General features: G+C 38.6%; 1 protein-coding gene across 3 annotated transcripts in view; it reads right to left on the bottom strand.

Annotated features, from left to right (window-relative positions):
- Nucleotides 1-13,828, bottom strand: part of DCLK1 (doublecortin like kinase 1) — a 382,755-nt gene that overhangs the window by 25,230 nt on the left and 343,697 nt on the right. For all 3 annotated transcript variants that reach the window (XM_066582756.1, XM_066582763.1, XM_066582771.1), the window contains 4 exons: nt 11,977-12,054; nt 11,520-11,616; nt 9,441-9,521; nt 8,131-8,244 (listed from right to left, as the gene is read on the bottom strand). In XM_066582756.1, the coding sequence (XP_066438853.1) occupies nt 8,131-8,244; nt 9,441-9,521; nt 11,520-11,616; nt 11,977-12,054 (370 nt within the window). The remainder of the gene's footprint in view (nt 1-8,130; nt 8,245-9,440; nt 9,522-11,519; nt 11,617-11,976; nt 12,055-13,828) is intronic.

Below are 13,828 nucleotides of genomic sequence, written 5' to 3'. Positions count from 1 at the left end.
TCCTATAGATATGGTACAATGTGTGCTCCTTGTACATGTTCCTATAGATATGTTACAATGTGCTCTCCTTGTACATGTTCCTATAGATATAGTACAATGTGTGCTCCTTGTACATGTTCCTATAGATATGTTACAATGTGCTCTCCTTGTACATGTTCCTATAGATATGGTACAATGTGTGCTCCTTGTACATGTTCCTATAGATATGTTACAATGTGCTCTCCTTGTACATGTTCCTATAGATATGTTACAATGTGCTCTCCTTGTACATGTTCCTATAGATATGGTACAATGTGTTCTCCTTGTACATGTTCCTATAGATATGGTACAATGTGCGCTCCTTGTACATGTTCCTATAGATATGGTACAATGTGTACTCCTTGTACATGTTCCTATAGATATAGTACAATGTGTGCTCCTTGTACATGTTCCTATAGATATGGTACAATGTGCTCTCCTTGTACATGTTCCTATAGATATAGTACAATGTGTTCTCCTTGTACATGTTCCTATAGATATGGTACAATGTGCGCTCCTTGTACATGTTCCTATAGATATGTTACAATGTGCTCTCCTTGTACATGTTCCTATAGATATGGTACAATGTGTGCTCCTTGTACATGTTCCTATAGATATGTTACAATGTGCTCTCCTTGTACATGTTCCTATAGATATGGTACAATGTGCGCTCATTGTACATGTTCCTATAGATATGGTACAATGTCGGCTTCTTGTACATGTTCCTATAGATATATACAATGTGTGCTACTTGTACATGTTTCTATAGATATGGTACAATGTGCTCCTTGTATATGTTCGATGAATTTGTGACCATCACTTATAGTAAAGTGTAGCCAGCAAGACGCGTTCTGACAATGTGGAGGTCTTATCACTGCAGTCTTAGTGTACCGATCTGAATAAGAGACTGACAGAATTCTTTCACCAGTTGCATTATATAGAATGTACCAGCAATTTTTTTTTCTTCATCAAGAAATCTAAACCTCCATACCTCACTGAATATACACACTTACTTGTATTGGGTTCTGCTTTATAGTTTTTCCGCTAGAGACCTCTGATTAAAGGTAATATGTCATTTGCTTAAAGCAGCATAAACTAACTTCTGGTGGTGTTAGGCAAAGTAACAGGAAGCCGGATACTTCATCTTTTATCCTCCCCTCCCTCTTGGTTTCCGAAATGCCTGTTGCTAAAGCCTGCGAGCTAGATGAAAATCTGCCTCCTTTCAGAGTCCTGTGTGCATGCTCTCTGATGCAAGTCTATGGGAGAGCACGGGACTCCGATTTCCATCCGGTGTGCGGACATCAGCAATGGGCCTTTGAGAACCAGGAAATAGGTGAGAATAAAAAATACAGTTCGCTGCTCCCTGTCCCCTCACTGAACAGCAGCAGAAGTTAGTTTATGGTGCTTTAGTCAGGTGACAGGTTGCCTTTAATTATGATCATCCTTTACATGAGTAATAGTCAGTAGGAGTTTATGGATTGTTTTGCTCTAATTGTCCTTAACATTTGGAAAAATATAACCTCTAGGTTGTAGGCTTCCTCTCTGTACATCATCCATGACCAGCCTCTGGCGCTTGTCTTCCACGTGTTGGAAAATTAAACTTTGGGTTATGTTTGATCTAAATTTGCCATCTGCCAAACTATTATACAATCCGCGCCATTCAGCAGTGGCTTCAAATTTACTATCATTCTTTACTGTTTTTCCCTTTCTGTAATTCCCTTTTATTCTTTTCACTATCATTTTCTTTTCTCACTTACATTACTGATGTTTCTACAATTAATGGAGCTCTCTGACATTCCCTGCAGTAATGAGCCTGACTATAGTAATGATTTACAATTGATTTACAACTGCAGGATGTCTTCACTACATTGTGTCAATTTATGGTCTCCATGAATCCAGCATTGTCCTATAATTAATGTAGAATGTACAGTATTAGGTTACACTGTACTTGGTGAATCATATATAAGCAGTAACTGTTACCAGCAGTGATTTTTGTTACAATGATACTGACTTGCCTGACATTGTCTGGGGTTGACAGATGCACATCTGCTACAAATAGCTTGTTCTCAGAACACGATCTAAAGGTCACCATTCACATCATTGCTACCATGAACTGGTGAACTTTTATCGTATATCTGCAGGGTGGACATCTTATCAGACAGCACTATATCAGTGCATAAGAGATTTTCCCAAGAAACACTAATAAACTATTACAAAGGTGAATATAAACGTTAATCTAACCAAATAGAATCAAATGTAAAGGTTTTGTACACCTTTGCACTCTTTCTTTTAATCTATATGTTTTTGGAAATGAATACTTTTTGTAATTGGTTTTCATTAAAAGTTTCTGATTGTTTGATTTCTATGTTTGTTTTCTGAAACACTGCAGACTGGAGGACTGAAATCTTAGCAATTTCCGTCAGAGTAAACTGATGGGTTGTTTTTGAGCGTCTCCCCTAGCCAACTCATAGATTCACTGCCTTTCCAATAAGCTATTAAAGAGGGCTGTATGATAGTGCTGGGGAATGGTGAGAAGATCAGGAGGACATAGAGCAGAGAAAGCTACTATTACAGAGGGATGTCATTCACTCTGGATGAATTTTCTACTCTTATCAGTAGAAAGGAAATGGGAGCAGCAACTGCTCATAGAGAAGATGTGAGATAGCTGTGTAGTATTAAGTGGGTATGGTTTTGCTACACAGCCTCTGAAAGAAGAGAGGGACAGAGAGCTGAGTTTGTGTGTATGTTCATGAGAGAGCGAGGCCAGCTGATCAGTTCTGGGAACAGCCCCTAGTCAGAAACTTGAATTTCAGGAGAGGCTGCAAACCAAGTATGTGGCTTTCTAAATGTATAAAAAGGAAAACTCAATGTGAAAAAACAGATAAGTTCATCATTTTTTTTCTGTAGGGACTTAGTAAGATATTTGTGTATTGATTTTTCATGCACATAGGTTTCCTTTGCATAGCCTTTAATTATACACTGAGGCAGTTCCAATGGGTCTGCTACCCTTGACCTGAACAGGTTTAAGTAAAGTTAAGGCTCACACGAGTACAAAGTAGGTCCTTCATTTGTTATTTTTGTTATTGTAAAGGTTTATGTATGAAAAAGTAAAATGTATGTGACTCAAGGGTGTGCTGTATGTCCATATAACTGGGGGACTAGAGAAAGTGGGTCTTAGCCCAGATTGGCAGCATCTCTTATTTTAATGGGAATTGAGTAAGAGGTTCTACAATATCAATGCACACTGTAACTGTGTGGAATTACACGTGTTAGATAAGTTGTGTCGCAGAACATTTCCTTGAGTTTTTCAATGGCTATGCTTGTGTTAAGATAACTTGTTATAGCAAGTTATCAGCGTTGGATTACATTTTCTATATCTGTATCCAAGAACCATGGAAAGGAGATGGGCCACTAAACCTTACTGTGTCAGGTCGTAATGTATGTGCTGATACAAATCAATACAGGATACACTTTAATCTGCTATATGACCCCTTCACATTTAGGCACACCTACAGTATATGTAATACCTGTGGAAGGTGGTAAAATGTAAGACATTGTACCACCCTCTCAACCATCAATTGTTCGAATAGAGTTGTTGGACTTGAATTGGGTATTCCCGAAAATGTCTCAACCCTATGGTGCACTTATATTGGAATTAGCTTTACTAGAATTATTTGTCGGTATTGAGTCCCTTTTTCATTCTACTCCTTTTCTGGGGCAGCTACAAAGTTTCTGTTACCCTTCAGTTAACAGATTGATTTTATGTATGTGTGGCCTATAATAAAAGAAGCTCATGGATGAAAGTTTCTTTGAATGTATAAGGGAAAATAGTGATTTTTTAGGCTCTGCTCACATCTCATCATAGCCTCCAGTTGGTGGTATACACTGAAACTATTATAGTGTTGTATACCTATGACAGAAACTCATGTACAGGTATGCCAATGTTTACTGGGCTGATATTCACCAAATGGGTTCTCTTTTGCCGAATGGCAGATTCAATAGCACTTTTAAGTAGACGGCTGAAATAAAGTAAATTGGAATACTATTTTAAGAAGCAATTATTTTTATTTTTGTGTGTTTTGTGTGCCTTAAAGTGTATTTTCACCTTTGAACACTATGATACAGTTTATATATAGATTTAATCTGCATAAAATGTAAAAGGAATACTGTTACCTACAATTAACAGGATAATGCAATCCTATCCAAAGAATGTTTTATGATGTTAGTTGTAGGTGACAGCCCTGGATTAACTACAGAGGATGCAGGGGATGCGGTTGCACCTGGGCCAGGAGCCTTAGGGGGCCCATAAGGCCTCTCTTCTCCATATAGTGAGCCCAGTACTATGAATAAAGCATTATAGTTGGGGGCCCTGTTACAGATTTGCATTGGGGCCCAGAAGCTTCAAGTTACATCCTGGGTGACAGTCTTCCTCTAAGTAACTTTATATGTACATTGCATACTTTATCATATATTGATTCTGATTTATGGTTTATATCATAGTTCAGAAAGTCATGCAATACTCTGCATCGGAGCTGAAATCTCCAGGAATTCCTTGTTGGTTGAGTATCTTTCTGTCAAAGAATGTTTTTAAACCAGATCTGTATTTTAACCGGATGTAGTAAAAACTCTCCTACTGCACTATATGGTAAGTGCCCATCTAAGCTATTAGGAGTGTCTGTCGACAAGCTGGTTGACAGATTCCAGTGGCAACCAGCAGAAAGAATGTGGACATACTAAAATTCAGACTGTAACCCTGGATCAATACAAAATAGGTATTGCAATGTGCTAGCGCGGTTAGCCAACTTTTTGTATTGATTATCTATAATTTGAACTAAAAAGGCACTCAAAGATGAGTCCATACATTAACACACAATAGTGTCCCCCAACCCCAAAATAAGCCGATAATGGAAATATGTCCATCAGCATAGCAGTAGAATAAAGTATTCTCTCAATATTGTGAAGAGTTTAAGCTATACTCTGATTAATAGCATCAGTATTGCGGAATGCTTACTTCAGTACTACAGCGTTGATCCATACTACAGCACTCAAGAGGCTAGCAAAAAAAAATTGAGAAAAAAACAAATGCATAACTGGTTTGTTAGGAAGTTATGGAGGAATTACCCAATCCCTCTCATGGACAAGCGTGCTGGCGGTCCTTGAATTTATTGCAGAGTGCTGCTGCCTTTGTTATCCATGTGAGCAATGACAACATAATACATATGAGCAATGAGCAGAAACTATGCAATGTGCATGTGTGCAAAGAATAACTTGGAGAGAAATCACTTAAAAAAGCATGCAAGTAAGAAAATGTGCATAGTACTAAGGTAAGTAGAAAGCCAACAACTCAAAAGAAAGAAAATAATGAGAACAGGTAAGTTTCATGCTTCCATAATAAAATAAAAAAAGCATTGCTAATACATAATGATGTCTTTCTACCTACATGGCAGGGTCAAAACGCACAGCCCACATTCATTAAAGGGTAACAGCAATAGCACATCTATCATTAACATCAGCAGCTGGGGGAACGTTAAACATTTAGAGTCAACAGTCATGTTCTCATTCAAGAATTGTATTTGCTGCTCCGCTAGTCCTGGTCCCTTCGAGTTTTCCAAATTTTTTTTTTTGCTGCAGGAAGCAGACAGCTCCGAACATTGTGCAGTGGATTGGTCTGGTACTACAGGCTGAGTCTTGTTGAAGTGAATACGGCCCCTGCGCAATGTACAGAACTGTCAGATTCCTGCAGCAAAACAGCTAGAAATGGGACAACCCCTTTAGGTTTAATTGGAAGACACAAAAACATGTCCTAGTGGTTGGAACAAGCTATTGATTTAGATTTTTCCTGTTTCAACAGTCACTATTATGGCTCTTGAGTTACTGTTTCAATGTACTTTACAGGTCATAGACCTAATTTCTATGGGTGTATTGTACCTGTGTATAAAGGAAAGCAATCACCAATATTATTTTACTCAATAAGCTAATCCTAACCATAGGTGGGTGCCATGAGGATTAATGTGCCGCTCTTTTTCCAGACAGTGCAGCCATGACTTGCTGTTTTTGGCAACGTACACTCTATGCAAATTACCGGAAATTCCTTTGTGGACATTCCACTGCCTGGGATTGACCGGGCTCTCTCCCTCTTCTTCTACCTAAACCCCACCTCTTGAACGAAGACTGACATCTTCAGCTCAGAGCTGGAGACACCATGCGTTCCACAGACAGTGCATGCGCTGCACAACCGGGACTACAGACGTGCAATGACTTGGCCTGCAGGGAGGCATTGACCTCTTAACATCACAGGCGTGCACCTAGCCCCGGATGTGCAGTATGCTCACTGTCTGTGAAACCCGATGTGTATCTAGCTCCAAGCTGGAGACCTTAGTCATCATGCAAAGAGTGGGGTTTAGGTGGAACAAGTGGTAAAAAGCCTGAACCAGCCTCAGAAAGCAGATCACCTATCAGATGGTTTGCTGGTAATTAACAAGGAAAGTGTGCCACTGAAAACCAGCAATTTTAGGATCATGCTGCATTGTCAGTAAAAAGAGAGGTATGGTAATACTTGATAGTCATTGCGCCCATCTATAGTTAGGATTAAGTAGAGTAAAATATTGGTGAAAGATTCTTATTAACTTTCCATATACCAGAAGCAAACATGGATACTCCATCACGCACGGTTCCAATGAACCAACCTTAGAACGCCAGGTATCTCCATTTCACCATAAATTCCGTTCAATGGAACCACATGGATGGGGAAATTAAGGGGTACTTCTGGAATATGAATAGATAAGTATGGGTACAATATGTCCATTTGGATGAGGACTTAAACTTGGACATAAACAGCTGAAATCTTTTCTTGCAACTTTGCTACATAACCCAATAAAGCTAAACCTAAATGACCGCAGGCTGCCAATCCCAATGAGTCTACTGATTTCAGTGGTTGCCTGTTATGCTCTTATTGAGTTTCTTGCCTCTTGCCATAAGAGGGTCACCTAGGTTAATGACTATATGTACAGGCTTCACTGGTATGCATAGATTACTTGCACATCTTTATAAGTATCCCCTGTGACCTGAAGGGCATTGTCATTACAATAGTTAGAACTAATCATGTCAAGTGTAGCTCTGGGATCATTGTCTCCTATGACTTGCAGGACATATCATAACTTAGGATGTAATATTTTGATAGGACTTCGTGCTCCAATGCAAATGGTGGTAATCTGTTCTTCTCCCACTTAGGGAGAACATTTGACGTATTTAATGGATCATGTTAACCAGACGAAACATTTTTATTGGCTGTAATATTATAACAAGTAATGGCATCTAAGCATATCATAACTGAAAAAATGTATTAGGTATCAGGTCATTACACTTTATACATGTGACCTGCTCAAATTTCGTGGCAGTTACATATCTCCATATCATTAAATAGTTGGCTATGTTTGTAGCCTATGGAAAAATGAGAGTATCCCTCTGATGTTCATGAATACGGAGCTTTTCTATGTATTTTACATAGTGAGTTGTCACTTACAGTACTTTAGAAGAAGCAAACAATATGCATAGCTGAGGAAGTCCATGAAGTCCAACCAGTCTACCCATTTTACTTTTGTGTAATGGAACTTATCCATTGGTTATCCCATACAAGTTCGAAATAGCTTACTTTTATTATCCCACATGGTATCTAAACAGAACAGTATGATACAATGTCTTTATAAAGAATGATATACTTTATAACTAGTATATCTGTAGCCTAATCTATAGCTAATATATATTACAAAGTTTCTAGTATGTCAATATACTAATAGCCCAATACTATTCGACTAGTAATAACTACCTTAAGCCCAGCTTCACACCTATACAAGTTGCAGATCTTTAGCTACGTCATTATCCTACTTTCCTATATACAAAACTAGTGATACATTCTTGAAATGAATGCTACATAGATGCACTAATAACCTATCCAGCCTAACCTAATAATAGTGTATCAATTATAGTCCTACTATTAGAATAAAAGGCTTATCTTACTGCTAAATCATACATGATCACAGAAACATACAGTATAGGGCTGTATAATGTGGGTTTGGGTCTTATAACTGGAGGTAAGTGTGAGGCATTGCTTACTGCGATGACGGAGACTCCAGCAGTGGTGCTGTTCGGCTTTGGACCTGTGTTGAAATGTTTCTTTATCTTTCCAGCCACTGACAATGGGTACTCATTTTCGGGAAGACCATCATCCTGAGCAGATAGAGTAATGATGTATTAGTAGAATGTCACATATTTATAAATGGAGACAGTGCAGACAAGTCACCATAAATTTTATTAATAGGGTACTGCTGTGATAGTAATGTCTGACCCATCTATCATGTATGTCATATGGGCATAACAGAAATTGAGACCTGTCCAAGTATGGTTATGTCTCTGCCAAATTTAATAGGAGCTGCAGTCAGTTTAGAGCAACTGAAGTATTCTGACTGTAATGACCATTGATTTCAATGGAAATAAGAGTTACCTAGGAATACTCCATCAGTCTTAAGTGGACTACCTGGAAAAATAGGTTAATCAATACATAAAGACCCTTTCCTAGTTAAGATCACAAAGTTCATATTGGTTTAAAAATTCAGAATCAGGACAGACTGTGGTCTACAGAGAGGAGGCCTCATAGCAAAGACCAAATAAGCTCCAATCATAATGCCGGGTTTTGCCAACTTGGACAGAAGAGCTTAGAGTTTTGGTTTCTCCTTCCACAACCTTTCCACAAGACTTTGGCCATTTCCCTCTCTCCTTACCTTACTTGCTTACTGACAATGTGGCTCCTCTAGAGAAGGAAGTCCTTTCTAGGTTACTGCTACTTACCGTGTTTCCACAAAAATAAGACACTGTCCTATATTAATTTTTGCCCCCAAAGAGGCACGATGTCTTATTTTTTTAGGGTGTCTTATAATACTTACCTAGCAGCCGACGTTTGCATCCCTCGCGCTGGTCTCATTGAATGGCTGTGATTGGTTATTGAGCGCCAGCTTTCATTGGCTGATGGGGCACTCAATTAACCAATCAGAGCATTAGCTTGCTGGAGGCGCAGTTTTCAAGCCCAGCTATCAGGAAGAACTGCTCTGTCGACATGCCGGAGGACATGGAAGCCTGCAGCAGCGCCGTAGCCCAGCGCATGGGACGCGAAACGCTTGCTGCTAGGTGAGTATTTTTTTTACATGTAATATAGCTAAAGCTTATTTTCAGGGGTGGAGTGGCTTATATTTCAAGCCCCCCATCCCCGAAAATCAGAGTAGGGCTTATTATCGGCGAAGCACAGTAATAGCAAAAGATATGTGATTAACCAGGATTGGGTCCCATAGCAGCTGCATGGGCTACCTCTATGGTATGTTTGCCCTTAAGTATGGCTCTGTCTTATTCAGTACCGCTTACGTCACACTTACATTGACCCATGGATGTTCCAGAACTTGCAGAGCAGAATACCTCTGGTCTACTTCTACCTGCAGCATCATGGTGATCAGTCCCTGAAAAAGAAACAAAGGAAGACGCAATTATATTGACTGTATATTTGCAATGTAATATTCGATCTGTAGTTAGAGCAATAATATGTTAAATACCGCAGTCACCATCTTATAGACTTCCAGATGAGTTTTTTTTCTCACGTATCAGATTTGAACCAAGAAAATATTTGTAAGTGCACAACAGCTGCCACTGGCTAAAGCCACAAACCTCACTAAATGCGTGGGAAAATAAAACGTGTGATTAAAACTGTCTACATTATACATATGAGACACAAGGATGTGCACCATACTGAAGAGATAAGACAAAATGGTGTAAGGCAGTTATTATAAACTACTTTAAGTAGATGGACTATAAACTAAAATGGGAACTAGAGGAAACATTTCCACAACATTCATTGATTTGGTGGCAGCTTTTGTGAAAGGGGTTTCCCCATTAAAAACATTAAGCAGGGAATAAATATCTGATCATTGGGGATCTGACCATTGAGTCCTTCAACAATCCCAAGATATAAATGTCAATACAGGGAGGACAGCTCCTTGATTAGATTTCAATTTCCCCTTCTTATTTGCTTCAATCCTCTCCATATTCACCAAATCCCAAGGTATACATGATTTAATGTCCCATGTGAATGAAGACGCTCAACCACCACTCCATTAACATCTATGAATGGAGGGAGATCGATGCATTCAGCCATCTTCCTCTGTGCCATAGACGTAAATGGTCATCTACGGTGTTTCCCCCCAAAATAAGACCATGTCTTATATTAATTTTTGCCCCGAAAGATTTTATTATTATTAATTTTGGGGGATGACTTATTATACTTACATAGCAGACTCGGTCCAGGTCCCTTCCGCTGCTCTCCAGGGCTCCGATGTGCTAAGCTGTGACACTGATTGACCAATTCTTCAACCGCTGCTTGGCCAATCAATGCAACGCTTGGTGAACCACTCACAGCCATCGCATTAGTTTATCGAGCACTGATTGGTTCATGAGCAGCGCTCAAGAACCAATCAGAGCCATCACTTTCTAGAAGTTAGATTTATGAATCCTGTTACCAGGAAGTAATCTTCGGTTGGTGAACGAGGACTTCAGGGTACACGGGCAAGATACCGACAGCAGCAGGAGGACCCGGACTGAGCGTGCTAGATAAGCATGCCTTTTTTAATGTAATACAGCTCAGGCTTATTTTCAGGGTACAGCTTATATTTTAAGCCTCCCCAAAAATCATGAAAACTCAATGCAGGGCTTATTTTCAGGTTAGTTCTTATTTTCGGGGAAGCAGGGTATGTGCACCACCACTCCATTCACATGGAGCATTTAGGGTGCACAGATTTTAGTATTACTGGGTGTACCAACAGTCGGACCACCAACAATCAGACATTTATCTCCTATACTGTGGACAGGGGATAAGTGCTTTTATAAGAAATCCCCTTTAAACAGTAATTCACATTGGATATAATTCACATGCATATAATCTTGCAACATTTTAATACCAACAAGGGTCTTAGTAAAACAATTCGAAAGTGATTACTTTTTGACAGTAAAGGCTTATGTACAGTAAATGGTTGTATTTGGGATCTATTTCTTTAGGATCCTGAATACAGCACCCACAGAATTCTATGGACTCGTATTGTACTTATGTGCAGCTCCAATTTTGCAAAGCTCAGTATGGAGCCACAATAGTAATAGTAAAGTCCACGAACCGCTGTACAGAACACAAACACAAAGTATTGCCATGTGCACGAGCCAACACGGGTGTGTAGTTGATTGACAAAGATCCTGTTAAGACTGAAACACTACAAGATTGTGCCCACCTACCAGTTACCAAATCTCTTGAGTTGTACACTCAGAGAAGAGAACTTCCATTTTATCTCAGATGTCTATCCAATGATGTATAAATGATCTGTATCACTATTTTCCACTGTGTAAGTGACCCTGCCTAAATAATACCTACCAGTAATATGAAATATAATATTGACATTAGGAGACTTTAATGTTACCTTAGCAGATTCAGAAACATTATCCCAGTAAGGTGATGGGAAATCCACTTGACCCATTAGGATTTGATCAAAAAGTACTTCCTGGTCATCTCCACTTCTAATTCATAAAGACAAGATAGACGAGAACAACGAATAAAATATTATACAGAGAGATGATAAATTCAAAATCACTCCCTAGTTAAGGAAATAGCGTAGCTTGTTGTGCTACACTTTTTCTATAACTCGATTCACTTCTTTGGGAGTTACAGAAATTGCTGTTTTCTTTCATTCTAACTACAACCAGCCAACCCATATAGCTGGGCCAGGGCCAGGGGGATCAGTTTTGGAGGTAGATACTACTTTGAAAGGTATATCTATTAAACCTTTACAGTATATCCTATGGATAGGAATACCAGTTTAATATATAATTCTTCATATATAACAGTTTATATAGAAATACTTGGATTAGGAAACTTACCCACGGAATGGAGGAAAGCCACAAAGTAGGATGTAAGTAATTACACCTGCCGCCCAGATGTCCACCTTTAAGCCATATCTGAATAAATACAAAAATGTAGTAAACTATTGGCAGATATTCCACTTTCCAGTAAAGTAAGGTATCCAATACTGTATGTAATGAATACAGCAACCATATTAAAGACTGAACCAAATTGCCATAAGAATGTAAGCAAACATCTTAATAAAAACTACTAACATCATAGAAACTTAGAGGCAGCACGTTGGTGAACTATGGAAACTTTTTCTTTGCCAGAGCTCAAGGGCCTATATCGGAGCAAGAGCCTGTCTGGGGAAAATAGGAAGTCTAGTGCGACTGGGTGGCAAGAGATACCAAGAGGTATATTGACATTCATTTGCCAGTGCACTAGGATAGAGGCCTGGCGTGCAAACAGAATCTTTGGATCAGATGAATGAAATCCTAGAAATGAATTTGACTTGTTAGGACCATCTGCCGTAAATATACGGTGGGTGATCACAGGTAGTATATGGAGAAGGTTCGGAAGCTGAGCCCACTCCATAGCCGGTAGGTGCCAGTTGTTTCTTAGAGCTGACACCTGCCTGCAATGGTAGAAATGGGAGCTAGACTCAAACACTGCTGTTAACTCTTTAGAAGCCGATGTCAAAGTTGTCAGGACAAATAAGCAGCCAGTCAGAAGGGAGAGCCCTATAGGCCAGGACGCAACACAATTGTGGTTGATGACAGGTTCACATGGCAGCCCGGAACCTTGTGAAAGCTATTTCAATCTATTAAGCTCTGCCTGTATTGCAGTACATTGTAGAAGAAATCAAACTTGGTCCTTATGGAGACTAAAAAAAAAATGTAACAAGTCAAATTTTTTGAAAATATTAAAAACGTAAAAGTTTTTAAAAAGTTAAAAAAAACCTTTTCCCATTTTGCATATTAAAAAAATAAAAATAAACATAATTAGTATTGCTGGGTCTTTAAAAGTCCAAACTATTAAAATATAGAACTATTTTCCTACATTGTGAACATTTTAGGTTAAAAAATGCATAATATTAGAATTGCATTTTTGTCAGGGACCCTATTTCCTAAAAAAAAATGTAAATATATTGTAACTAAAAATCGAAATGCTGCCAATAAAAACTTGAAGTCACCCCACAAAAAAGAAGCCTTCATACAGCTCAATCATTAGAAAAATAAAAGAGTTATGAAGCTCAAGTTTAACAGAAGGCAATTTTAGTTATTTATTTTATTTTTAAATAAAGTAATACATAAAAAAACTATCTAACTTTGGTATTGCCACGTTTATATTGACCCACAGGATATAGTTAACATGTCATTTTTGCTCAGCCATAAACACTGTAAAAACAAAATTTAAAGTCAATGCCACAACTGTGTTTTTCTTTCTATTTCACCCTACTTAAAATTCTTTTTTAGGTTTTTTAATACAGTACATTAAATAGTACTATTAAACAATAGCTCGTACTACAAAAACAAGCACTTGTGCAGCTATGTCAGCACATAAATAAAAAACTAATTGGTTTTGAAATATGGCGATGAAAAAACAAAAAAGGAAAATTTGTGAAATTACTGGTCTTTAAAAGGTTAAAGGGGTCTGAGTCTTTATTTTTAAAAATAATGGCCAATGGCTAAACAACAAACTATCCAATACTCACCTGTTAAATGTCCCACCACTTCAGCATAGCTCCCCGAGTTCTGCTACTCTGGTGCTGGAAGTTCCTGCAGCAATCAGATATCACTCATCATTCACTTGACCGCTGCAGCCAACCACTGTTTTCAGCCGAGATACTTTCATGTATGGCACATGACCACTGAGGCTCATGTGAAA

The sequence above is a fragment of the Eleutherodactylus coqui genome, chromosome 1 (assembly GCF_035609145.1).
Source record: "Eleutherodactylus coqui strain aEleCoq1 chromosome 1, aEleCoq1.hap1, whole genome shotgun sequence".
NCBI classification, from domain to species: Eukaryota; Metazoa; Chordata; class Amphibia; order Anura; family Eleutherodactylidae; genus Eleutherodactylus; species Eleutherodactylus coqui.
This window is presented reverse-complemented; position numbering and strand designations above follow the sequence as displayed.